Raw genomic sequence first — 25,747 nt, 5'->3', positions numbered from 1 at the left:
CACAAAGGGAAAGAGCCACAGTGAGCCCTGGGAAGGCAGCTCCCTCAGCTCTGCCATCCCTGCTCCTTGCACAGCCTCTCAGGGCTGGACAGGGCAAAGATTGGGCCAAAATTCCCCCAGAGATTGTGGGAGGAGTGGAGGAGTTTGTCTGGCTTATTTTCAAACTGACTAAGCTTAGATTTGACTGCAGCTCAAACCTCCTCGAGTTTCTCATCCTCTGAAGAAAACAAAGGACAGTGAGTGGGTGGTGCACATGCAGAGTGAACACAAAAAAAGAGAGGAGGAGGCAAAGAGGAAACAGTTCTAAAGGTTTTATATCCTCCGTCATGAGTGTGGTTACTTACTTAGTACAAAGCATGTTAACCCCCACTTTACGTTCATTTCTAACAGGTACAGGACAGCAATGAGTAAAATCACAAGCACAGCACAGAAAAATCCCCCAAACCTGCACTAAGGACAAGTAGCTGATGGTTGTTGGAACATTGAAAAGACCCTGTTTGAAATAGGGGAAGGAGGGCTGATTTGGAGGGGCATTTCCATGTGTGTTCTCCACAAGAATTGCCTCTGCCATGTGCCAGACAAGTAACAGACCCCTGTCACCCTCAGAGGAATGTAATCACAGTTCCGGTTCTCCATGGATGTATTCCCAGTTCAGCTGTGTTTTTCCCACAGCCATCTTGTGTGGGTGTCTGTGTAGGTGGGAACCTGCCTGACTGAATAAAAGGACGTGCCAGGGGAGAGGGAAGTGCCTGAATGCAGAGTGCAGGGTAGGCCCAGAGCCTCAGGCAGGGGATGCTCAGGGTGGCTCTGGTGCTCCAGCTGTGGGGATCAGCCAAAGCACTGGCACTACCATTCCTTCCCTTCCTCCCACCTCAGGACGAGGTCTGACAATAACTTACCTCCCACTGTGGTATCAGAGCTGTGGTAGCCACAGCTGAGGTGGGCTGAGCATCCCCCTGTGTGTGCCTGACTGGGAGAGGGTTCCTGGCTGCCCAGGGCATGTCCTGGTTCACTCCAGCAGGGATGGAGCCAACACAGCACTGCCCTGCCCTGCTTTCCCTCAGTGACAGGTGCTCATGGCTCATGTCCCCTCAGCGTCCCATGAGCCAGTGGTGTACATGGAAAAGCCAGTCTGAAAATCCCTGTGTAGGACTGGGATCCTGCTCCCTGCCTTGCTGCTCGTTGTTTCACTTCTCCATTTCTGTGCTTTGGGCTTTTCTTCACCACTGGAAGACAGTCAATAAATCCACGCATTCCAGCAGCCCCTTTTCTTCTGAGGAGGCCTAGAGATGATCACCCACTTTCTTCACTAGGAAGCAGAAGCAACTTCACTAATTTTCAGTAACTTTCTACTGGAAGAAGTATCCCACTCTTTATATTCCCACAGCCAATGGACCCAGGCAGCAGGATCTGCAGTGTTACTGTTTTTATGACAGTAAAAGAGTTGGGGGCTTGGGTATAAATAATAAAATACTGGTTTTACTATGAAGTGCATTCTACTTACCCAGCATAAATGGCACATGTCACTTGATTATACACTTGACCAGTGGCATTTGAGACTACATTTGCTGGATCCAAATCTATTTAGGTATCTCTGGCAGCTGAGAGTGTGTGGAGTTTTCTACCAAAGTCATGTGGATCTGGAGTGACAGTCCCAAGTTACAGAGTTGTGCTGTCACTAACATGGGGGGTAATGGCTTTTGTCCTCAGTCAACCATATCTGCACCCAGCATGGAGTTAGGAAGATGAAGTGCTGCTGAAATCACCTTTATGTCTAAGGCAAATACTTTATCCAGACCCAGCAGTGGCTTGGATGAGTAATGTGTAATGTGCATGGCAGGCTGTCAATCCACATGCAGTAACAGGAAAAAATTAACCCAAACCAGGGCACAAAGTCTATATTAGAACTCCAATATAAAGGCAACCCCACTGCCACTCTCTGCTGGCACCTACCTCTGACCAGGAGCTGTGTGTGCTGCTCCAGCGTGTCTGTGCTGTTGTACTGGTTCTGAGCTCGGCACTTGTAGAGACCACTCTGCTCCTTCGTGACGTTGGGAATGACCAGTGTCAAAGAGATGGAATATCTGACAGTTTTCCTGATCAGGGAGTCGCTGGGAGCTGCCCCTGGGGAGGGGAGGTGCCAGACCAGGTGGGTGTAGATGTACCTGGAGGCCCGGCAGGTCAGCCGGACGTCGCTGCCCACGATGGCTGTGACCTGGGGGGACGTTTGCAACCCAGAGGGCACATCTGGGGGGAACAGAAAACGTGTTTGCAATTAAGTCATAGCTGAGGAGATCTCTGGCTGCCTGGTGGCTTCTCAGTGGTCAAATTTCCAAGGCCATGATGGAAGGAGCCAGGTTTAATGAGACCCATGTTTGCATGTGGTAACAGGCACGGGGGTTGGGAATTAGGGGAGTGAAGGTCCCTCTCACAGCCCATTGCTGACCTGTGGCAGTACAGCCCTCAGTATTCTAATCATTCCACTTTCAAGTAATGAATTGAAAGCTTATAAATAGGAGTAGTTAATGGGCTGAGGGAGTTTAATCAAGAGAGGTGTTTACAGAGCCATAGTGCCGTCTACTCTCTTATATGGATCTGAATCATGGGTCATCCACCGCCACCACCTGCGTCTCCTAGAACGCTTCCATCAACACTGCCTCCATACAATCCTAAACATCCACTGGTCAGATTATGTGACCAATACACCTGTTCTAGAACAAGCAGCAGTCACAAGTATTGAGGCCATGTTGCTGAGAACAAAGCTGCGCTGGGCAGAGCACATCTCAAGGATGAAGGACCAACCACCGCCTCCCTAAGATCGTGATCTATGGCGAACTTGCCACTGGCTGCTGCACGAGAGGAGCCCCGAAGAGAAGATACAAGGACTTCCTGAAACAACATCTCAGCCTTGGCCATATTGATCTCCACTGCTGGTCTACTCTGGCCTCCAATCAGGAGGCCTGGAGACACACCATCTATAACGCTGCTGCTTCCTTTGAGAACGCACGCAGGATCACCATCGAAGAGAAGAGACAACGCAGAAAGAATCGTGTCTTGCCGATACCATCCAAGGAGTCTTTCTGCTGTGCCTTTTGCAACCAGACTTGTCTAACTCGCATTGGCCTCTTTAGCCACCAGCGTGCTTGTAACAAATGTGGGGTAGAGCCCTCCCCAAATCTTCGTTCGCGAAGCCCAGCCATGATGATGATCTATCCAGGCAGACAAATGTATTCATGAGCTCTTCCCTTTCTACCTGCAATCAGTGCTTGAAAATATAATTGCACAGGAATAAAGAAACCCATTCCCATCTCTCAGGAGTAACATTTTCTTCGCCACTGAACAGTCTTCTCAATACTCTCTTATATCAACTATGCCAATATTTATTTTCATCACCTGTGCCTGGGTGGATATTTACTTGATCACTGCGTATTAACTGATCTAATGATGTACAAGTCCTTGAGGCCCTTATATTTAGCAGGGAAATACTCTGAGGCATGACTCCAATCTAGCCACAGAAGAGTAAGCTGGTTTTTGCTATATTTTTAGTAACTTTTCACTCCAGAAAAAAAAAAAATCAATTTTCCCAAAGTGGCAAACTGAAGCCATTTGAAGACAAGCAAAACTGTTGGAGCAGAAGGCCAGAGCCTGGCCTACAGACACATTCCTGTTGCTGCATTTGCCACCAGAGACCTGCAATTAAAGACCTGGGGCTGAAAGATATTCTATTCCCTTTTTAGTCTATTTGTTTGAGGGATCTATCCAACCAGCAGACCTGAATGAGAGCACATGGACAACCACAGGGACCTGGAATTACTTTGCTGTCTGTTAGGTCAGGATTTTCAAGTAGCTGAGAGTTACGAGGAGCCCCTTAGAGATGTTACCAGGGTGGGACAGGGATGGACTCTGGGCCACCTTCTGAACAGGAACAGCACTTGCAGTAAATCTGAGAGATTCTTGCTTCAGCATCAAGCTTTTGGTAAGATGCTTTCTCAGGCCAGGATGGAATGGATGGTACTTTGGGAAAGACAGAAGTTAAAGAGGAGCAAGTGTGCACTGCACTTGCCATGTAAAAGATTCCACACGGGAGCTAGAATTTGGCCCTGTAAACTCCTGCAAAAAGTTCTGCTGAAGCCACAGATGAGCATAAATAGTGAGGCTGTTGAAATAACCAATCTGCCTTAGAATAAATCATATATTATAAAAAAAACCCAGAGCCCCGAAGGAGCTTTCAGATATGATTAAAATTCCCTCTTCTTCACAAGTCATCTGGAATAGAACCCATGAGCTTTGCTTCATGGTTTTTAAAGACTGGCACCAGAAATATTTTACAAAAGATCCCCAAAGAGAAGCAATCCCTCAGGCACAGCTGTGGAAATTGTTATTTTTCTTTTCTTTCCCTGTCAGGAAATTTTAGTTTACCCTGTGCAGTGTGTCAGGCTCAGTTGCTCTCTCTTGTTTGAGCTATACACTCAAGCTGCCCTGTGTAACACATCCATTCCTTACTCCTGATGTCCTGTGCTTCCAGCATGTCCCCAGTGATGCTTATCAACATGGGGGCAAAGCCTGAGGGCAGCAGGACCTCTCTAAACAGGAAGAATTGAGATCTAGTGAAAACAGTGGGTGTGGGCATGAGCAGCATCTCAGCCTCTCTCCTTGGGGTGGATTTGTCCTTGTTCCAGATGGGTGAAGTTACTTTCTTCCAGTGGCTGTTCCAGTGCTGTGTTTTGGATTGGAATGAGGGTGGTACTGATAACACACTGATGGCTTGGCTTTTCCTAAGTCATGTTTATCCCAAGTCAAGGACTTTTTTTCCTTGTCTCCTGCTTTGTCAGTGAGGAGGTTCCCAAAGGAAACTGGGAGGGAGCAGAGCTGGGGCAGGTGACACAAACAGGCCAAAGGGATATTCCACACCATAAGAACACCATTCCCATTCTATAAACTGGAAGGGGCTGATCTGGGTTTGGGAAGGGGGGTCTGGCATGGCTCAGTGGGTGGTGAGCAGTTGCATTGTGCATCACTTGTTTTTTCCATTTTTATTATCATTATTATTGTCATTTACCAGTATTACTGTATTTTACTTTATTTTCAATTATTAAACTGTTCTTATCTCAACATACAAGTTTTACCTTGACTCTTCTCCCCATTCTACTGGGGTGGGGGGACAGAGAGGGGTTTGAGCGAGAGGATTTGTGGTCCTTAATTTCCAGTTGGGCTTAAAACCACAACACTCCTGACCCTGAAACCACAACACTTCTGACCCTGAAACCACAACACTCCTGAACCTGCCAAACCAAAACAGGGGAGAAGTGCCCTTTTACTTGCCTTTTTCTTAGTTTCCCTTCTAAACAGTTGCTCTTTGCTCCAGCAAGAGTTAGAGAACTATGGTGGGTGGCACTTGGCTTGGGTCTGGCAGTGCCAGCAGGGGCTGGAGCACCCACCTGACACTGGTGCAAATTCCCAAGGGATTGGAGGTGTTCCTTTCCAAGCCCTGAGTTGTGAGGGATGCTCCATAACCTTGCTGCTGGACTTGAAAGTTGCAAGTTTTTTTTCTAACCAACTTAACATTCTGGGAGCAGAGGCCTGGCTTGTTTTTCTTATCATTCCTTCTGCTGACATTTTTTATTTAGCATTTGGAGTATTTTTAGCTGGAACCTGTGCTATTCTCTCCCATCGTGTTTGCCTTTCAAGCAGCTCTTTCAGCTCCAATAGAATATTCATTGATTTTCATTGCAGTGGAAGGAAAAAGAGAGGGGAAAAAAAGTCTCTCTTGCTTTCCTCTCTCTTTTCCTCCTCCTACCTGGTTATCTGGGGAGTAGCTGCAGCTTTGAGAGCACATTTTAAGTCAGTTCATCTCTTCGACTGCTTTGCTTACATAATCTTGGACCTGAGCAGTGATACTTCCTCTCTCTGAAACAGATACAGTGTTTATAAGACTCCTAATAAGTTGGCTAAAAGAATGCACCATGGAGCCTTTTCCCTTTTATCAGCAGTCACCAAACATGTCTTTCATATTGTGTTACAGGGTTGTAGCCACCAAGTTCCCCCTCAGCTGTGGGGGATTCCACAAATAGGGAAACAGGCCATGGGGGGGAGGGAAAAAGGCAGCACAAATCAAAGGGAAGTCTGGCTCTATTTGTATTTACAAGGAATTAATTGTTTTTAATTTCCTGTGCTTTCGAAACTTCTGCTCTTGCCCAAATTCCAGCCCTGTGCCTGTCAGGGTGGGGGGCTGCCACCAGGCACAGGGAGGTAGGGAGAGTGAGAAAAAGGGAGGGTGAGCCCCCCAACCCAAACCAGTGTGGTGCTTGTCAGAGATCCTGTAAACACATCAGGAATAAGCAGATGCCAGTGGCACAGAATCACAGAACAGCCCAGCTCATACTTTGTTCTGCTATCTGAGAGCAGATTTTTATCTCCTGTTTGAAATGTAGTATTTTCTTTCTGGTGAAATCTTTAACTCCAGTTTTTCTGACTTGTTTTGCAATCAGATGAGTGCCTGAAAAAGGGTTTCCTATTATTTGTTATTCTTATCCTAACTCATTATATTCTGAGAACGTTCAGAGTTTTCAGATGGTGGGATCCCATTTTGCCTTTTGTACAAAGGCTAGAATTTGATTTACTGGGACCTACAGCAATATAGAGCTGCCCTTTCCAAGGTGCAGAGTAGAGATCAGAAGGTAAATAATACTTGTCCATGGCAGAGAATCCATCCAGGTCAGCTTTTCACTGCACTGGGAAGGTTCCAGTCTGCCTGGAGTGTCCCTCTGGAGTGTAACTGGAGGTGGGCAATGACATGAGGTGCTTCTGAGCATCTGATGGCTCACCCACAGTCCTCTGCCTGTGGCAAACCAGTCACGTGGTAAATGGGAACACTGGGGGGCAAACAGGGGTAGGCAAAGCAGGGGACAGGTTTTGGTTTCCACAAGGATTACACGAAACAAAAATCCTGGACTAAGAAGTTAGCCCAGGACACGCTGGATGACACCATAAGCATTGCCATGGGAGCCTCTGCCACCAGAAGCAGCTCTAGGAGGGGCAATGACAGTCAGAAACATCTGGGAGAGCTCAGGGAGGCTCTGGGGCCGTCACTGAGTGAGGAGATTTCTCATCACATTGGTCCCCTTATATGGTTTGGGATGCAGAGTGATCTCCAAACCCTGTTGGCCCTTCATGAAATGAACTCTGCTGGCAAAGAAATTATTTAAAAATAGACACCAGGGCTATTTCTGGTGTCCGTGGGAGTTTGTGTGGGGGCTCTGCAGTGGAAGAACAAAATGTCTGCTGACATTATTCCACTGGGATAAGACAGTTCTCTGAAATGAACTTGGTGATTAAAACATCAGACTGAAGTGAGGCAAGTCCCCAGAGAGCAGCCGGCACACACCTGAGGATGTTTCCCTGGAACACTCTGTCATGTCCTGGGAAAACATCTCACTCTGACCCAGTGGAACAGGGTTTTGAGGGACTTCAGCCTCTGCATCATCCTCAGATTTCTTACCAGGGAAGAAATCTGTCAAGCTCAATTCAGCCAAAATGTTTGAAAGCAGCTCAGGATGTACCAGCTTGTTTGTTGGCAGGAGATAATGGGAGATTAGGTCTTTAAAACCAACACATTAATTGTGGGGTGCCACAACTTGCAGCTGCTTTGCAGAGAACTGGGAGTGCTACAAACATTTGAAAACCTTGTCCTAAAGGCCCATGTGCTGCTCATGCACCCCCAGGCTCTAACCCAGCCCTCAGCTCAGCTCTGAGCTTCAATGTGCCCCAAGGGAACCAGCTCAGCAATCCTAAAGGGACTCCTTGGAGCCTGTGCTTTTGGACGACTTGCTCTGCTCGGAACCTCCCAAGCCTCCCTGGGTGTTCCACCAGCACTGAGACTGGAGGCAAGCCCTGGGGAGAGGACCTGTAGCCCCCTCCCAGTGCTCCCAGGAGAAAGACCCAGCTTTTCCCCATGCTGAAGCAGACCTGCAGCAGCTCTCCCAGCAGTCTGGCCATGCTGGAATGATGCCCATGACTCAGCAGAGGACCCCCATGTGAACAAACCCAGCAGCAGGTCACTCTGCTGCTATTTTACTGCAGCAACATGACCTACTTTAGCATCAGGATGGCCACATTTAGAAAAGTTTGCATTCCTTTCTCATCCATAAACACCACTATTTTTAAACACAGCACTTTCTAAAAGCCAGTCATGCTCGTCCAGCATCTACCTCTTCCCCAGAATGGCACAGACTCACAGCAAAATATCTGCCCTGCCAATCCCCACTCACCTCCTGGTCTGCTTTGCTGGAAACATTTCCACCACAAACACTGCTAGTAATTTTGCCCAGTGATTCATTCCTCATAATTAAAACTTCATGATTAAAAACATTTTTGTCTCAAACATTGCTACATTGATCTTAAAATAAAAAAAAATCTGAAATATTAGCTCACTGTGGGTGGAAAAAACCCCCTACATAACTTTATTATTAAAATAAACATAGTTGTGAAAGGGCATGGGGTGATCCAACCCTTTGGATCTGACCGTGTGCTCATTGCTTATTTAGTTGCTGCAGCTTTGGTTTTAGTCCCCAAGTGTTGCAGCTTGGGAACACCTGGCTGTGGGTAACACTCCCCAACATAATAGCTGGAATTCAGAGCAGACACCAGTCCACAAGAGGACTCAACACTTGGAAGTAGCGAAGTACTTCCAAGCTGGTCTTCAGCCTGCCTTGGACATCTTGAGGACCTCTTACATCTGAGCTGGATCTCCCAAAAGTGCACCCTGAAGGCTTTTTCTAAGTCAGTAAGAGTCAGAGCTTTGAAGAATACATTTTGGAGGGTGAAACCCTCTCCTGTCTCCACTGGGGTAGCACAAGGAAGCTTTAATGGAGGTGAAATCTTTCCCCTGTATGGCACCACCTTCATTAATGTTGGATGGCATTTTTCCCTGTTTGGATGGCATTTTCCTGTTTGCACTTCTATGTGACAATGGTGTTGATGTCTAGTGAGCCCCTTTTTTGGTTAGAATGACTTGAAATGTCATTAAAAATTGCTTTAGAGCAATGGAGTCAAACAACACAGGAGGCAAGAGAGGCAGAGAGTGCAGGGCCCTGCCCATGGCGAGCTTTGCCCTCGCAAATTGCTTCATGGGAAGGAACCAAGTAGTGAGAATCAGATATTTACTTTCCAGGACACTTCTGCACTCTTTGTTCTAAACATTGTTATTTTGATGCAAATTCTACCAGCCAACATCCACTCATCCAGAAAGTGAGCACAGAAATGTTTCAGTTTGTTCTGGGTAAGCACTGAACAAAGCTGTCCCTGGACTTTTCCTCTCTTTTTAAACTCCCATCTCTCCTAAAAACATTATGTAGGTCTTGATCTCACTACTAAAGAATTCCTGTGTTGAAAGGTTAAGCAGATATTTGTTTGCATTTGTGTTCTTGGAAAACGAGCGTGACCACCTCCTCCTGCAGGAAGGGCACTGGAGAGGCTGATTGCCCAGGCAGGGATCCAATGTCACAGCGATACCAGCCCTGCACTGGGGTGGACACTGGCCTTGCTCACCTTTGCTGTGTCTGCTGACTTAACTGGAGACCAACCAAGTTAGGGAGAGGCTTCAGGCCTTTGGAAGGCTCCAAAGGCTCAGCTTTGCTGGAGGTTTAGTGAGGACAGAGCTTGAATGTCACGAGTGTTGCTCTCAGACACAGGCTCTGAGACTCAGGGCTGCAGCTGCAGCTGGGAAGGGCAAAAGGAGCATCGGGGCTGATGCTGGACACATCTGAGCCGTGCAGGACCCAGCCCTGAACAGCCTGGGAGTGTTCCAAAAACACCACAGGCAGGGATTCCCAAGAGTTTGAAGGAGCACTGAGCAGCCCTGTAAACCTTGGAGGTGGATGAGCCCATCAGCATGTGCTGTGTGTGTGCTGTGCTTTACCTGACACGTAGAACTCGACGCTCCTCTCCTCCACGCCGACCTTGTTGGAAGCCACGCAGGAATAGATCCCTGAGGCACTGCTGTTCTCTACAGTGAGGGTGCTCACAATCTACCAAGCAAAGAGAAGGCAAAAAAAGGCTCTGAGTGTGGGGAAGGCCCGGCAGAGGAGTGTTATGGTAGAGAAAACTGCTAATACAGTTGTTTCTAGTAACGGGTGAAGGTCACGGACACACAAGTGCTTCTATTACGTTTTTGATCTCTCATCATCTCACATCACCTCAGCCCAGCTAACTTGCTTCCCTCCTCAATCCTAAACTTCTTTTTTTCCCTGTCTCATCAACGAAAAACAGGCTTCTCCTTTGAGACAAGGCCAAGGTCCTTTTGTGACAACATTAGCAAAAAGCTGAAGTGAAGGACCTGGAGGATTCATCCAAATGCAGTCCCACATCCTTCTGTTCTCTTTTCTGCTTCTCAGTTATGGGTGACAAACATCCACATTTGCATGGGAAGCAGGTACTTCATATGCATGTGGGGTAAAGAACATTGCAGGATTTTGCTTTGCTTCGCTGTAACCCCAGAGAAGGGAGAGAAGGATGTGGCCCCTTTGGTCCCCAGCTCACTCTTACAACTTGTGCTTGGAAGTCCCTTGATTCCATGACCCTTCCTCAGAGCTGTGCCAGGAGCTGTGCAGGAAGGAAGGAAGCTCTGGAGAAGCTGCTGGTGACACTTGGCAAATGCAGAAAGGGAGGATCATGAATGATAAGGAAGGAACACTTGTCCTGAGCTTCACCATACAGAAAAAGGAAGTGTTTCTGTTACTCACGGGGCTGAACTCAAACACATCCTTAGGAATTTGTGTTCCTTAAACATTCCAAGTCTCTGCTTCTTTGTAGGGTCCCCTTAATGAGGAGCAGCCCTGTGGCACTGCCCTGTCCCTGTCCCTGCAGCACCACAGGCTCATACAGGACTATCCATAGATCGTGGCTTTAATTATTCCTCATGTTCTGTCGGGTTAGTAGTGAGAAATCAGGGGCTGACCCACCAAGACAGAGATATTCTTGCAAGATGACTCTGCTTCCCCTGCAGCCATTCACCTGAGGAACTCTGAGCCTTCACATTTGGAACAAATATTGCTTTCTTTGCCATCCCTTCTAAGGCATTTGAGAATCAAAACTTATAACACCCTCTGGCCCTTTGTCCTTATCTCCAGAGAGCACTTTGAAGTGCACAAAAGCATCTCTGGACTTTCTTTTTAATATCCTAAACTAAACTCACACAAGACATTCCTTTACCCCTCATAAAGCTGCATCATGAGTGTGTCTATAGCTGTGTGGATTGTATTTTCAGAGCTATTTAAGGTTTGCTGAGCTCTGGCACTTTAAATCCTGTAGGGAAACGAGTTTCAAAGGCTTTGATCCCATGTGCATTTTACATTCTAATGGGGAACATTTGCAGCAGAATAACGGGTAAGTTGAAAAGTCTGCTTTTCATGGGCACAGAAATCAACCAAGAAGAGGGACAAATCAAGTTTAGGGGTGAAAACAGGAGCCCAGTAAACCCAGCTCCCTCTGGTGTCCACCAAAGAAAGAGCTGTGCAGTGCTGGGTGATTTATGATGTGCAAATAGCTGTAACTTGGATATAAAATCATCCAGAGAAGTGCCTGCTCCTCCTCCTGTTGCTGTTCCTGTAGCCCTGGGCCTGATGCCATAGGCTGTTAACAAGCACATGTTCAGAGCTCTACCCTGACTTTGAGCAGCAGACACTGCCTGTGGAATTACTGCTGAATCAGGACCAAGATCTCTCTTCTCATGATTGCTGGATCTGTGAATTTTAGGTCTGGGAATAGCAAAAGCCAATATAAATGTACGTGCTGAGGATGGAAGGGGATAAATCTGGACAGCTCTTTAACAGTAATTAGTCTCTCTAAGTGACAGCTCTAGATGGGAAGTGGAGGATAATACTGTAGAGCCAGTCAAAAGCATAAAATATCCATTTTGGAATATGTCCAAAGTGTTAGGGGTGACACTGTGGCTCTTCTAAACACTGATGCAATGCCTCAAGCTGTGGCTCAGACGTAAATGCTCATGAACACACACAGAGATGCTGATGCCTCCAACTCCATAACTCAGGAGAAGTCTGGCATGGTAGCGGGAAAAAAAAGAAAGAGCAAATAGCTATACTGAGACCTCATCACAGCTAATCTCAGTTGTGTCTAGATATGAAGGTGAAAAAGATGGTGGGAAACAATCTAGGGACAAATTCTTGGGAAAAAACCTACTCATTAAAAGCAAGAAAGCAATTTCTTGTTTATTTGCTCAAATTACTGCTATGGACTTGGACAGCAGTTTGTTACACACTTGATCTACAGAGACAAGGCACTTTACTGACTTGTCTTACAACCAGCACCTCCCAGAGTCCTCCAAAATGTGACTTTTAAACCAGCAGCATTCAGAAGAGATCTATAGGTGATTTCAGAGCTGGAAATTCAAGATTTTGAGTGATTTTCTTGTACTAAGAATTATTACAAGAATTAATTACAATCATTATAGAATTATCCTGAGATCATTATGCATCAACTTTTTAGTCGAGCTGTGTGCTCTTGGGCCAATCCCTGAGACTGGGAGTCCAATTATCTTTCCAGCATCTGAAGGGAAGTTCTCAGTTGCCAAACTAGCCTAGTCCTGGTTTGGTCCTTAACAGAGTGGTGCTTTGGAACACTAACAGACTAAACCAAAAGGGGTCCAAAGCCCTTCCCTCTATAAGACCACATAGTTTTGTCTTTTACCAAAAGCAACCTGAAAAGCGCTTCTAAGCCAGCAGTGGTCTCTGCTTTTTGAAGTACCCGTAGATCAGGAGACCTCTTTGAAGTGAACCAAGGAGATGCCAAAGTAACCTCTGTTAACCTAGATGTTAAACCTCACAGGGTTCACAGTGCTGATGATTTGGCAGTTGAAAATTGAAATTTGTGTGCACTTGGTCATAGTGGCAGGTTGGGAAAAGGATTTTGTTCTTCTAAATGCCATCCCTAATGAAAAAGTGGTTTGAACTTGAGCAGCCAAACATAGGGATCTTTTCCCATTATTAACAGTGAGAATTGCTGGCACAGACTCCTCTCTGCAGTGGCACAGCCTCAGCATTTGGGGACCTTTTGTGTGGAGTGGAAAAAATTCTGAGGGGATAATCCTCTCAGTGTGCTCAGTCCATGCACCTGGTGAAGTATTTTCTGTTCCTGGAATCAGACCTAGGACAGAAAAGTCTGAGACATGGAGCAAGTCCAGAGGAGGCCACAGAGCTGCTCCAAGGGCTGGAACCCCTCTGCTCTGGAGCCAGGCTGGGAGAGCTGGGGGTGCTCACCTGGAGAAGAGAAAGCTCCAGGGAGACCTCAGAGCCCCCTCCAGGGCCTAAAGGGGCTCCAGGAGAGCCGGAGAGGGACTGGGGACAAGGGATGAAGGGACAGGACGAGGGGGAATGGCTTCCCACTGCCAGAGGGCAGGGTTAGATGGGATACTGGGAAGGAATTCCTGGCTGTGAGGGTGGTGAGGCCCCGGTACAGGTTGGGAAGAGAAACTGTGGCTGCCCCATCCCTGGAAGTGTCCAACACCAGGTTGGAGCAACCTGGGCTAGTGGAAGGTGTCCCTGCCCATGGCAGGGGGTGGCACTGGATGGGCTTTAAGGTCCTTCCAACCCAAAACCTCCTGTGATCCTGTGATTCAAAGCAGGGCTCACACCACAGCTGCTTCCCTTGCCTTCTGCTCAGAGCCCTCAGTCCCAGACAGAGTCCAGCTCCTGCTGAACCTCAGTAATGATGCTGAGGGGAAACCCCCAACTGCCTTGAAACTCTGTATCCCTGCAGTGAAAATTCATGAACTATTTACAGCCTGGAAATCTGCATTCTCTAGTTTACCTTCCGCTCCCCGTCCTGGCCAAGAGCAGTTCAGGCTCAATGACACATCAAACCCCTGCCAGTGAGCTCCAGTCGCGAGTGGAGCACAAACGACGGGGCTGTTCCATCCTCAGCTCCTGCGCAGACGGCGCTGGGACCAATGGTAATTAATAACAAATTATTGGCATGGCATGTCTAGACATCTTCCTAGTGGGAGCTGGATGAGATCCTGGGAGTTCACTGCATACCAAACACCACACACCCTGCCTGTGACTGGATTTGCAAGTAAAGGGCTCCATTTCCTATGACTTAAACTAAAGGCCACCCAATACTGTGACCCCGAAGAGGCCATTATTAGCTAATAAATGATTACTGCGAAAGAATAGACTAAGTTTAAAACTCCATAAGAAAAGAAATAAAATGACTGAGCTCTGAAGAACAGCTATGATGAGTAAATAGACATTGCTGCTGGGAAAACTCCTAATGGAATAGTTCAATAAAGTCCATATGTCCTGCACTGTAATGTTCCCGAGCTGCTAAAAAGAAATTATTTTAGAAGCAGCCAAATAACATTCCACAGCCATGTACCCTGAGTGTTTTAAGACGTCTTGTAGTAAGGACAGAGCAACTAGACCTTTTCTTAAGCTGGAGCCAGCATGCATTAACATATCTAGTTGTTCCTTGCTTTCTCTTTCCTTTGGCTAATCCCTCCCTCCAGCAGCTTTAGTTAACAGTTCTTTCTCTTTCACTTCGTTAGCTCTGCGTGGGTGAGGATGAGGAGTGGAAAACGTGGGTGGAAAATTTCTCAGCTGTCTGACTCTGGCAGAGCTGGGCTGGAGGTGTGAGAGGGAGATGGAATTACAGGAACTTTAGCAGAGACCCCGCAAAGAAAATATTCAACTAACTCCTAATCCGTCTACTTGAATGGCACAGAATAACATTTGTTTTCATAGCCTGACAATTCTGATCCATGATGTTGGTTCATTCATTCAAAACATGCTAAAGGCTGGACTGAGAATGAGTGGTAAGAGAAGCCTGTGAGTCAGCTGAGAACTTCCAGGTTTGCTCCCGTCTCAGGCAGTGAGTGTTTCCCTGTGAAAGCAGAGCAAGCCTCTTCACAGAATGCAGAAGGAAAGGGGCTGGACTGGGCTGGAACTGGGGGGAAACTGGAGGTTTGAGGTGTCTCTGGAGGAACTGGTATTCACCTCTAGTATGGACGGACTGATTGCCCTGTGGCCCTGGGATGGGTGGATAGGTCCTGGCCAGTCCTGAGCAGTGACCACTCTCTGCTTCTTCCTCACAACCTGTGACTTCAGGAAGGAATTTCGAAGGGCAGGGAAGACACAGGGCCATTTCTGACCTGCCTGCTGCTCGCCAGGCTCTCACAAGACCTGCCAAGGACAGTGTGGTGCAGTCCACGTTCTGTGCTTGGGTAGTGCCTGAAATATCTGGGCTGGTCTCCCAGAGAGTGTGACTGCTCACCTCCCCTGCCAGGGCCTGGTGGACAGGGCTGGTGGAGCTCACTGATGTGGGCACCCACACAGGGGGATGGGTTTAAACCCCTTGGCTGAGCTGCACCCACACTTGGCACCAAATGTACCTCACTGCTCTAATGTAGTCTTTCTGTTCCTCCAGGAGGTCTAAACCTGGCATTTTTGGGTCAGTTTTCGTGAGTGGTTGTGAATTCCACCAGCAGAAACACCCCATGGCCAGGCCACTCTCTCGTATCTACATGAATGGGAGAAGAGTGATGAAAAGAACCCCCCAGTGAGGACTGAATTATGGATGAGTCTTGCTATTCTCCTCTGCTGGTCCTGTTCTCCCAAGCTCAGGCCAGTGTGTTATTTTGCTAACAGAAAAGCAAATAAAATAACAACCTAACTCCTTGTGACATGAAGAGGAAACTCAGACCATTCCTGCAATCACGGGTGTTTCACCTGGTGTGAAAAAGCAGGATTCAGAGGGAGGTACATGGGGCTTTAAATCACAAAGTGAAAAGTTTAGTATTGACTCAAAACCACTGGGAAAATGACTCTAACACAGTGCAGGTGCCTCAACCATTATTTGACCAAAACTTCAGTGAAGTACATCATAACCATAACCACGTGCTTTTCCTTAGGGATGAGTCTCAGCCTTTAGAAGGCAGGAAGGAGGTGAAATTCACTTCTCTCTCTATGGAATAATAGTGGAATCATCATTATGATGATGACAAGGCAGCTCAATTTTACACACTACTCCTGTCAAGAGTTGTCTAAAGATCTTCATGTGATCAAAGAGCACATCAAACACCAGGGGTTTGCTGGAAAAATCTGTGCTTGCTGCCCTGCCAGCTTGCTTTGAGAAAGCTTCTGGATCTGGTAATTCCAGGGCAGTTGTTCCCATGTTTTTAATGCATGTTTTCATGCTGAACCAGCAAGTATTGCTGCAGCTCTTGGAGGGTGAACTCTGGGAATGCTGAGGAATCCTTGAGATCAGGTGAATTCCAGCTTCTGCTCCAAAATCCAGCGTTCACTGACAGGCTCAAATCCCCCAGGAAAATCACCAAACTCAGCTAATCCCAGCTTCATAACACAGTCCATGAAAGCCCTGCTCAGTCACACTCCAACATCTTCATTATTTCATCTGCCCAGTCAATGCTGATGAATTACCAAGTGCTGAAACCTGAGGTTCATATATCTAGTTATATTAATTCATAACCTAATTATATTAATTTGCATAAATCTTAATCAGGACATAAAAATCATTAGGAAACACCTCAGACTGTGTTTTTAGCCAGTGGATCAGCAGGAGATGAAAAAATGAATATATTATAAAATGTAAAATTAGGTAAATTGTAACTTTAATACTGAAATTTAAAAGCTTAAGTTAAAGGGTTGTAGGCTGAGCTACAACCCTCACAGAACATGTCTAAAATGAACTCTTCAGGATGTCTGGGGTGTGCAGAGAAGAGCCGAGATGCTGTGCAAGGAGAAACCTCGGGGCTGTTGGTGGCACTCAGAGTGCCCAAGCTCCTGGGGACAAGGAAAACCTTTGAGGACTCTGTGGGGACCTTGTGTGGCGTTCCCTCATGTTCCTCACTTCCACACAGCAGGACAATTCAGCAACCAGAGATATTTTGAGTCACAGCAACTGTGAAACCTCTTTTCTGTTGGGATTAATATAACTTGAAGACTGATCATCAGACACAAACTAAGCTCTGGGACACCAGGTCATATATTTTGACAGACTGTATATATATGTGTGCAGAAGGAGACAGTAGCCAGGAGAGCCAGAAAACTCTTGTCAGTCCATGCAGCAACCAGGAAGTCTTAGAAAAGGACAAAACTTTGTAGGTACCTGTTGCTGACCTCCATTTTTATAAGTAATTAGTACTTTGTAGGGAGTTGCTATCACCAGAGATCTAAAATTCTTAAAGAATACATTAAAACTAGAGCTTAAGGGGCGCTATGCCATCTAAATAAATCCAACTTATAAATATCTTCCAGCAATGGAAAAACTCGGGAATGAAAGGCGAACACTGATTTTCTCCTTCCCAGCCCAGCCACCATGTTTTCAGAGCTCTGTTTCAGATTATGTTTAGAACTGGAAAGTCTCCATGAGAAAGAGCAGATGGCTAAGGCACTGATCCTGCCAGATGCTGATTTAGTCTGGACCTAATCCAGAAGAGCACTTTAGCTTTGTGCTTAACTTGGGCATGGGAGTAACTCAAGAATTATCCTCTGCTTAAAGATGCACAGGATATCAACTGCAGCATCCAGCACCTTGCAGGATTAGACCATCTGGACCATCCACCTCAAAACCTGTACCTGCAAACCCACTCCTGAAGCCACAGACCTCTGTAAGTCCAACAGGTGAACCAACTGTCCAAGCCAGAGCACAGCAGAGCCAGGAGGCTGTGAAGCCACAGTGGAACAGCTCCAGCAGCTTCCCAAGGGTCAGCATGGACAAGTCTAAACATCACTCAGCACCACCACAGGTACCCAGGAGGCACTGAACAGGTAACTCCTGGCTGGGATCTCTGCAGTTCACACAGGAAGAGTGATCCCAATGCTGGTGGAAGGGGGAGCAGGCAGGGAAGGGTAGAAGGAAGGCCTTCCCACCTTCATGGAGTCAGTAATGTGGCTGGCAGCCCAGATGGGTAAAGAAACATGGACAACTCCAGCTGAAACAGGCAGGGCCTGCAGGCACCTGCACACCCCAAAATGAGGTCAGTTCCCTCTGGCACTGCAGGCCTCTCACATCACACCACTGCTCAGCTACTGCTGCTGAGAGGAGGCAAACCTGGGCAGGACAAAGTGCTCTTCAAGTGTCTTAATGAAGTCAGGGTCACTTCACAGGACCCCTCCGCTGAACCACTCTTACACTTCTTGAGTCTGAGGAGACACAGAGTCTTTGACCCAAAACTCTTTGGAGAGTTTTAAACAGGGTGAGTGACATCATTCACAGAATTCTGGTGTTTATAAGCAGTGAAATTATCCCAGAGCTGGGGAATTCAAAGCATTCTAACAATCCACAGCAGCCTGGGAACCACGGGACAGAGCTCTGGGACAGAGCTCCAGGATAGAGCTCTGTGTGAAGCATGGAGCCCTTGGAGCAGCCCCTGGATCCCATGGTATCCCATGACATCATGGCTCAGACTCCACCCCACACATACCTTTGGTTTATCCCCCTGCATGGGCATGTTCTCAATGCTTCTGATCTTGTTGCCTATGACCATGTTCTCCTGAACCACCACTCTTGGCCCCTCGGGTTTGCACCTGGAGGGAGAGAAGCAGAGATGGTGTTCAAGAACCAGACATACCACAGATAACCAGGGAGGTGTGTTGAAAAGAATGTCAGTCTTAGACAACAGTCTTCGGTCTTAAAAACTCCTAAAAGCTGTGGCTGATGGAGTCTGTTTCTCTTGTGAAACTACTGTATCCCTTCACTACAGCACTCCAAAACTATTTGCAAAGCACCTTGACAGAGGTAGACAAGATCAGTATATGCCCAAAAAGGAACCCCCCTAAACTTTCCAAAGGTTAAAAATGGAAATACTGGATAACTAATTAAATTATGTGAGTTTAATCTGGCTAATATGAGTTATATTTCCAAATTCAAAATGCCAGTCACTCAGAATTGCGGGGGAGGTGATTGTTGCTGAGTCTGTCTGCTCAGCTTTCCAACAGGAAGTGTGGGCTGAGGGCGTAGAGTGGATAAATACTGGGATAATGACAGCAGAAAGCTCCTTTAATGTTGCCCACTCCCCAGCAGACAGCTGCCAGTTATCAATCTTCATTCTGGAATATGGGCAAAGAGCAGTGTATTGAACATCATGTGGAAAGGCACATCTGCACCATCCAAGCAAAAGGCTTTTCTGTCTTCCTTGACTTGGAATAACTGAGCAGGACACAGGTTTTCTCATGCTTAGCAGTTCAAAGGATCTGAGTCCACTGCAGGTTATGGGAGGTAAAATGAATCTGGACATCTGTAAGTGCTGATGCTGCAGGAAATGAATCCATAAGTCAGCCTGCCTTGGTCAAATCCACACAAGACAGTTGGGCAACTCCCTGGGTCAAGGGAGGGTTTATAGCTCTCAAAAGAGCCTAATTAGATGTCTTGAGTGACTTCCTGCACGGCACAATCCTGTCGTGAGGATGAAGGGAAAAAACCCCAGAGGAAGTAAATCACATCACAGCTCTAAGGAACAATGATGGTGTTTTGGGATTCAAGTGCACTGGTGAGGCAGAGGAGGGGGAAGAGAAAGAGAGAGAGAGGGGAAGTGAGACAACAGAAGGAAATGGGGTCTGTGTCATTTCCCACAGGAATCCTCCTTCAGCTTCTGCTGGCGAAAGATAAGGCTGCCCCAGGGGCCAGGAGAGTAGAGCCACTCTGCAATTGTATTTAAATTGATAAGATCAGAGAGGCAGAGCTGGAACAAGGGTTATATGAGGTCCTTTGCCACCAGGTCAGTTTGAGTCTGGCTCAGTTCGGCAGTCATGACCAATTCTCTCCCTACACAGAAAGGCCTGGAAAGATCTCGGGTCATCCCTGTGGCCTTCCTAAGGAATGCAGAACCTGCTTCCATGTGGTGTTTCCATTCTGCTCTGGTTGAACACCCTGAAGCAGCAGCCCCTGTTGCTGCCCTGCAGTGCCAACAGCCTGACCTAAGCCAGCAGATCTCGGCTCTTTATTCCCATGGGAGCAGTGTAACTTCCCGACTGAGGTACCGGGATACTGCCCTGGAGGAGGGACACAAGGTCACTCTTTAGACCCAGCCTGAGACTGGATCACTCAACATCACTGCAACTGCTGCAGCAGAAAACCTGCGAAAGCAATTTCTCCGTGATTTTTCCCTGTCTCGTGGCTTTCTCATAGTACTTGGAACAGCAATGGATCAATGAGAACATAAGGAACTATCCAGCACTTTTCTCTCTTGCTTTCTAGACCTGCCTTATTTTTTTTATGGATGGAAAACCTGCTTTCAGCCCTCTCATTGCAGGGAAGAGTTGAAGTGGTCACTTTAAACTTACTTCATACAATTCAGATAATATACAAGGTCCTTGTAAGTCAACAAGAACACACACAACCAGATATGAGCTGGGCTCCTAACCTTGGAGATCTTCAGGAGGGGAATCACTACTTGGGATTTTAACCAACCGAAATAAGAGGTGTGGAAAGAAAAGGTAACTTGGAACTACCAAACTCTCTGGAACATGTCATCCTTTGGAATGTCACTTACATTGTGTCTGTGAGGCTGCAGGGCTGCCACTTCCACTCGATCTTGGGCTCAGGATTCCCACTTGCAGTGCAGTGGATCTTGTGTTTGCTTCCTAATTCCACCCGCATGATCTTATCAAAATCAGTTTCCTTTTCAAAGATTTGGGTCTCTCTAGAGGAAAAAAACCAACACACCACAAAAAAGCAAATGAGCAAATGTACATCCATGGTCATGATCCTGGTCCTGTTTCCATAAAAGGTTTTGAAACTTTTTGCTGAGAGAAGTGGTGATTTAGTGAGGCTCCTGATGTCCTGGGGGAATTCCCAGCAGCACTGGGAGCATTCATCTGCAGAAACATGGGTGTTGGTCGTACTATTTCAGAACTGCAGTGCTACCATTCATCCTAATCACCCTCAATGTTGTTGTGGACCTGCTGTATCTGGAAAATTTACGCCATGAAACACCCACAGGGACTGCAAGATCAGGCTGTGAGTCCATGTACTGTGGGCAAAAGAGCATTGGAGTGGTGAGGTCACCTCCTGAGAGGAACCTTATCAAGCAGCTGCTGCTCTGCAGTGCTGTTACCATTGTGCAGGTCCTCAGGGGTTGGGAAAATAAGTCTTTTTGATCTGAAATCTTCGCCTGCCCTTTTCTGTTTATTTGTAACGTGCTCTGGATGAAGGGGAAGAAGAAGCAAGGAAGAAGTCGTGTGGAGAAAACACTGGTAGAGTATGCCAAAGAATTCTCACCAACAGCAAACCCATTAAAATGTCATGGCATTATTCACATCTGGAGGGGTTGAAGATCACACCCTTGGACTGGAATCTCTCAAGAACAGACTTCTGTGTGACACTTTCAGGCTGCTTGTTGCCAGCAGGAAGAAAGGCTTTGTCCCATCTCCTTCCAGCTCCCACGGGAACACACGAAAAGGAGAAATAACACTGAAAAATCCCCAAAGTGAACTGAACTCTTCCTAACCTTGGAGAGGTGGGTTGGAGTTTGGGGTGAAAGCACAGGCTCTTCCTTATGCAGACAGCTCTGCCCATTCCTCACCATATCTCTTTGTCTGCTTCTCATAACAGGAAATCAAACAGATTTATTGGTCGGGGTCCTCCTTGGGACATCCCTGTGCAGCCAAGTGTGGCTGCTCTGCACCGAGGCCTTTTGACAACTTGGAAGTGAATGTAGATTAGATTTCTATTTTTTGGGTTAACTTATTTTTTCTGCTGTCAAGGAGACCACAAGATATGTAAATATGAGCCACTGCCCACCTCATCAATCTTGAGCCCTTCCCCTCTTTTTTTAATAGCTTTTTTTTCCTTTCTAACCCCTTACTCTTTCGAGAGGACTCTTTCGAGGATCCCCCCCCATGTCTTGGGGGATCCTCGCTTTCCATTTCTCATGGTCAGACTCTGAAAGATCTTCTGACCTCATCACTGCCTGAAAACACATCAGCATTTCCTTTCCACCACATGGAAGGAGTATTGACTGGAGTTGGGTCAGCCATATCCCGTGCTGTAATAAAACATTATCTGTTTAAGAACCTTCATTAGGTCCTGATTAACCTTTCCCCTCAGAAACCCAAACGACAGCCCTTGTTTGGTGTGGCTCCTTGTGTTCCCTTTTGCTTTTTTGATCCCCTTTGGTTGGGTCTCGTTTCCCCCGCACATGATGTGTTATGAGGCTCCAAACCTCCCCTCCTCACTCCTTCATCCCTTCAGGGAGAAGGAACTGCGCTCTGGGAAGTAGAAGATGGAGACAGGAGCAGACAGGGAGAACTTGAGCCCGAGGTGAAGGTCTCTCAAACTCTCCTCCCCCTCTGTAACACCCACAGAGCGTTTCCTGCACCGCATTGCTCTGGGTCACACAGGCCTTCTGCTGACCAAGTGCTTGGAGATTCTTGAGCAATTCTCAGGACAAACGCTGAAATTCCTTGTAACCGGCATCTCATGTCCCATCATAAAATTATTTCTGATCATCAAAATAATTCTGTAAAGCTCCCCGGAGAGAGAAGCACATTTTTCATTATCTCGGGCATTTTTTCTTTTCAGCCCAAATCCTGTGTTTGGCATTTCTGGACTGCACTCAAAAGCATGATTTTCACTTGGAGAAAGAGACTCTGAGTTCAGTGTGAAAGGTTACTCAAGTGTTACATGAAAAGTTACTCAAGTGTTATGTTTTGGGCTGTAAGAACAAAGGTTTACACACTTCGGAGGGAGACTGTGTTGTGTGGGTTTGTGTGTGTGTAAGAGCATGGGGGCACGAGGGTTGATCACAGTCTTTTAATATCAGATTTTTCTACATTCATGGTTGACTGTTATTTAAATTGTCCTTCTGAAAAAGAAATATTATTTAACTTGATCCAATTCTAACAAGAACATACAGGAGTGACAAATGAATTCTTCACTCCACAATTACTTTACTGCACGGCACTATAAAAAATTACTCGAGACCTAAATGAGTCAGAATGATTCATCAATTGAAATAATCATTATTTATAAGGTTTAAGCAGTTATTTTCTTAAAATTTGAGGGTTGGCTAAAAAACGCCTCCCCATGTGTTCTTTGTAGACATTTAGTGCGGGCCCTAGATATCATGGGCATGACACCCAGAGACTGAGGCAGTTTCCACGTGTCTCCCTGTCCCTGCAGGCTGTGATGGAGGGGGTGTCACTCTGCAAGGGACCTCTGAACTGCACTGAACACCGTGAGGATGAGACTCTTCCACAATCCTGAACAGGCCTCCTCTGTGCCTGGGGGGGTGTTGGCCCTGCTGGTTTGCGGTGGGAATGTGGGGGGGTTGGCTGGGGGATATTTCTTTGGGAAAACTTCCCAAAACTTTGCTCACTGCATGGCCATTTTTACTCTTACTGTGCCCCCTTGAAGCTTTTCCATTCCCTTTGCTCAATGCTGACCCAATCCTATTGACAGGAGTTGCCTCCCTCAGTGATGGAACACATTAACTGGCCTCTGTGGTGGGACTGCCCTTTTAGACTGACTCGACTGGGTGGGTGCTCATGGGTTGCACCTGCAGCACTTTCCCCTGTGAAAAACCTCTCCACATCAGCCTGCTGAGGAGTTTTGGAGCCTAAAGCCTGGGATTATTAGGGTGCACCCAGCAGTGTGTTTCTCAGGTAATCTCTCTCCCTCCTCCAGACAGCGCTTTGCTTTCTCTTTCTGTTTGCTCACTAAGCAGCACAGTGGATTTGCACAGACGCTTATTCCCTGCTCATGTCCCGGTGCAGGGAAGGCCTTGGGGTACAAATCCATTTGTGACCAAATCCAAGGACATTTCTTGTTGCATCTAAAGTCTGGATTTCATTAACACACCTATATCTGTGTGTGCATTGCTGGGTTTAAGCATCCAAAAGAGAAGGAGCTGTTGGGAAGGGGGAGCTGTAGGACTGGAGGGTCTCCAGAGGTCCCTCCAACGCAGCCATTCCGTGGTTCTGTGATTAAGTGATTTAGTTCTGTGCTTGGTGATTTCACAGGCATTGCACTACTGGCAGAACAGAGGCGAGTAATCAAGGAGGTACCTCTGCACAGCCCCAGCTACCACTGCTCCTTCCCTCCTCCAGGAACTACAGAGCAAGGTCCTCCTGCATCCTCGGGAGCTCGGGGACTATGCCGAGGCTGACTGCCCCCTCTGCCACCCTCACCCTGGGTCACCTGCCACCTCCCTGTGATCCTGTCCCAGCCCAGCGGCCCCTGCTCCAGAGGTGCTGAAGTGCCAGAGCAAAATCTTTCCTCACACTTCCTTCCTTACCCAGGTATCGTTTGCTAGCCTGCTCCTGCTTTCCACTCCCCCTGCGCCGGATCTGCTGCTCCCTCCCACCCTCCCATCCCATCCCTTGGCCATCACTTTCCCAGGCTGACCTTTCTCAAGCAGAAGGCAAACAAACCTTAAAAGCTTTCTGCTCCTAGCTGCCTGCGGAAGGCACGATGTGCAGATGGCTTTAAATGTATCCAAAGAAATGGTTTTCTCCCTCCCTGTTCCAAGTGTGACTGTATCCCCAGCTCACTTGCAGAGGTGCAATTGCTGGTGTGAGAGCTGACCTGAATAGCTAAAGGCTTTGCTGCTGCTGCAGCTGGAAATGCATCAAAAAAAACAGTTCTGTTTAGTTGTACCTTTCAAATTGATCACATTATGCAAATCGTCACTTTCTGGTGTTATCTCTACTTTGCGGCATTAGGAGCAAATAATATGGGCAAGGATTAGGACATTTAACCCTCTGGCATTACCCCTTCTACAAGAGACTCTTCTGTCTAAATTCAGAGCAGATGCTCTGAGGGGGTTGTACACCTGCCACCCGAAGGAGCATCCAAATATAGAGGACAACACAGAGAAAGTTTCTCTGCCTTTTTTAGGGAAACTTTGCTTTACTCTCAGTGACCTGTCACAGAACTGCCATTTGTGTACCTTCCCCACTACCATTTAAACCAGGCTTCAAAAATCTTTTCTCATTAAGCACATCATTAAAATAACATAGAATGGCCAGTGGAACATCAGTCTCAGCCTTATGTACTTTGCTGGACATGGGCCTTCATTAAAACCACTGAGAGAGTGGCAACTAGTTTTCTATTTATCCTTTCCCAAAAGCAAAAACATTTGCACTTCAGAGTCTTTTATCTGATGTTCCTACAGCACTTAATGGAAATACAAGCTCTGTAGGTGGAGCCAGGTGAATATTCTGTGAGGCAGAGAGGGAAGTTATTAATGCAGACTGGGACTGGGCAAACAGGAGGAAAGGGAAAAAAGACCCAGGAAGTTGTCTGAGCTTGGCTCAAAAGTGATCTCTTTTGGTGAGGTTTGGTGGGGGTTTTCTTCTTTCTTTTTGGGGAAGGGGAAGGGGAGGGAGGAAGGAAGGAAAGAAGAAGAAAGAAGGAAGGAAGGGAAGATGGGAGGGAGGGAAGGAAGGAAGGAAAAAGAAAGAAAGAAAGAAAGAAAGAAAGAAAGAAGAAAGAAAGAAAAAGTAAGTAAGAAGAAAAAGAAGAAAGAAAGAAGAAAAAAAAGAAGAAAGAAAGAAAGAAAAGAAAAAGAAGAAAGAAAGAAAGAGAGAGAAGAGAAAAGAGAGAAAGAAAGAAAGAAAGGAGAAAGAAAAGAAAGAGAAAAAGAAAGAGAAAAGAGAGAGAGAAGAAGAGAGGAGAAAGAAAGAGAAAAAAAGAGAGAGAGAAAGAAAGGAAGAAAGAAAGAAAAAGAAGAAAGAAAGAAGAGAAGAGAAAGAAAGAGAGAACGAGAGAGAGAAAG

The 25,747-nt window shown here is 46.7% G+C and overlaps 1 protein-coding gene across 1 annotated transcript in view; it reads right to left on the bottom strand.

The window, feature by feature from the left end:
* LOC116793766 (vascular endothelial growth factor receptor kdr-like) overlaps positions 1-25,747 on the bottom strand; it is a 132,785-nt gene that overhangs the window by 38,600 nt on the left and 68,438 nt on the right. The window contains exons 10-13 of the mRNA XM_032701846.1: positions 20,522-20,669; positions 18,455-18,557; positions 9,917-10,025; positions 1,954-2,247 (exon numbers count right to left, since the gene is read on the bottom strand). Coding sequence (XP_032557737.1) covers positions 1,954-2,247; positions 9,917-10,025; positions 18,455-18,557; positions 20,522-20,669 — 654 coding nt within the window. The remainder of the gene's footprint in view (positions 1-1,953; positions 2,248-9,916; positions 10,026-18,454; positions 18,558-20,521; positions 20,670-25,747) is intronic.

The sequence above is a fragment of the Chiroxiphia lanceolata genome, chromosome 14 (assembly GCF_009829145.1).
Source record: "Chiroxiphia lanceolata isolate bChiLan1 chromosome 14, bChiLan1.pri, whole genome shotgun sequence".
Lineage (NCBI taxonomy): Eukaryota > Metazoa > Chordata > Aves > Passeriformes > Pipridae > Chiroxiphia > Chiroxiphia lanceolata.
This window is presented reverse-complemented; position numbering and strand designations above follow the sequence as displayed.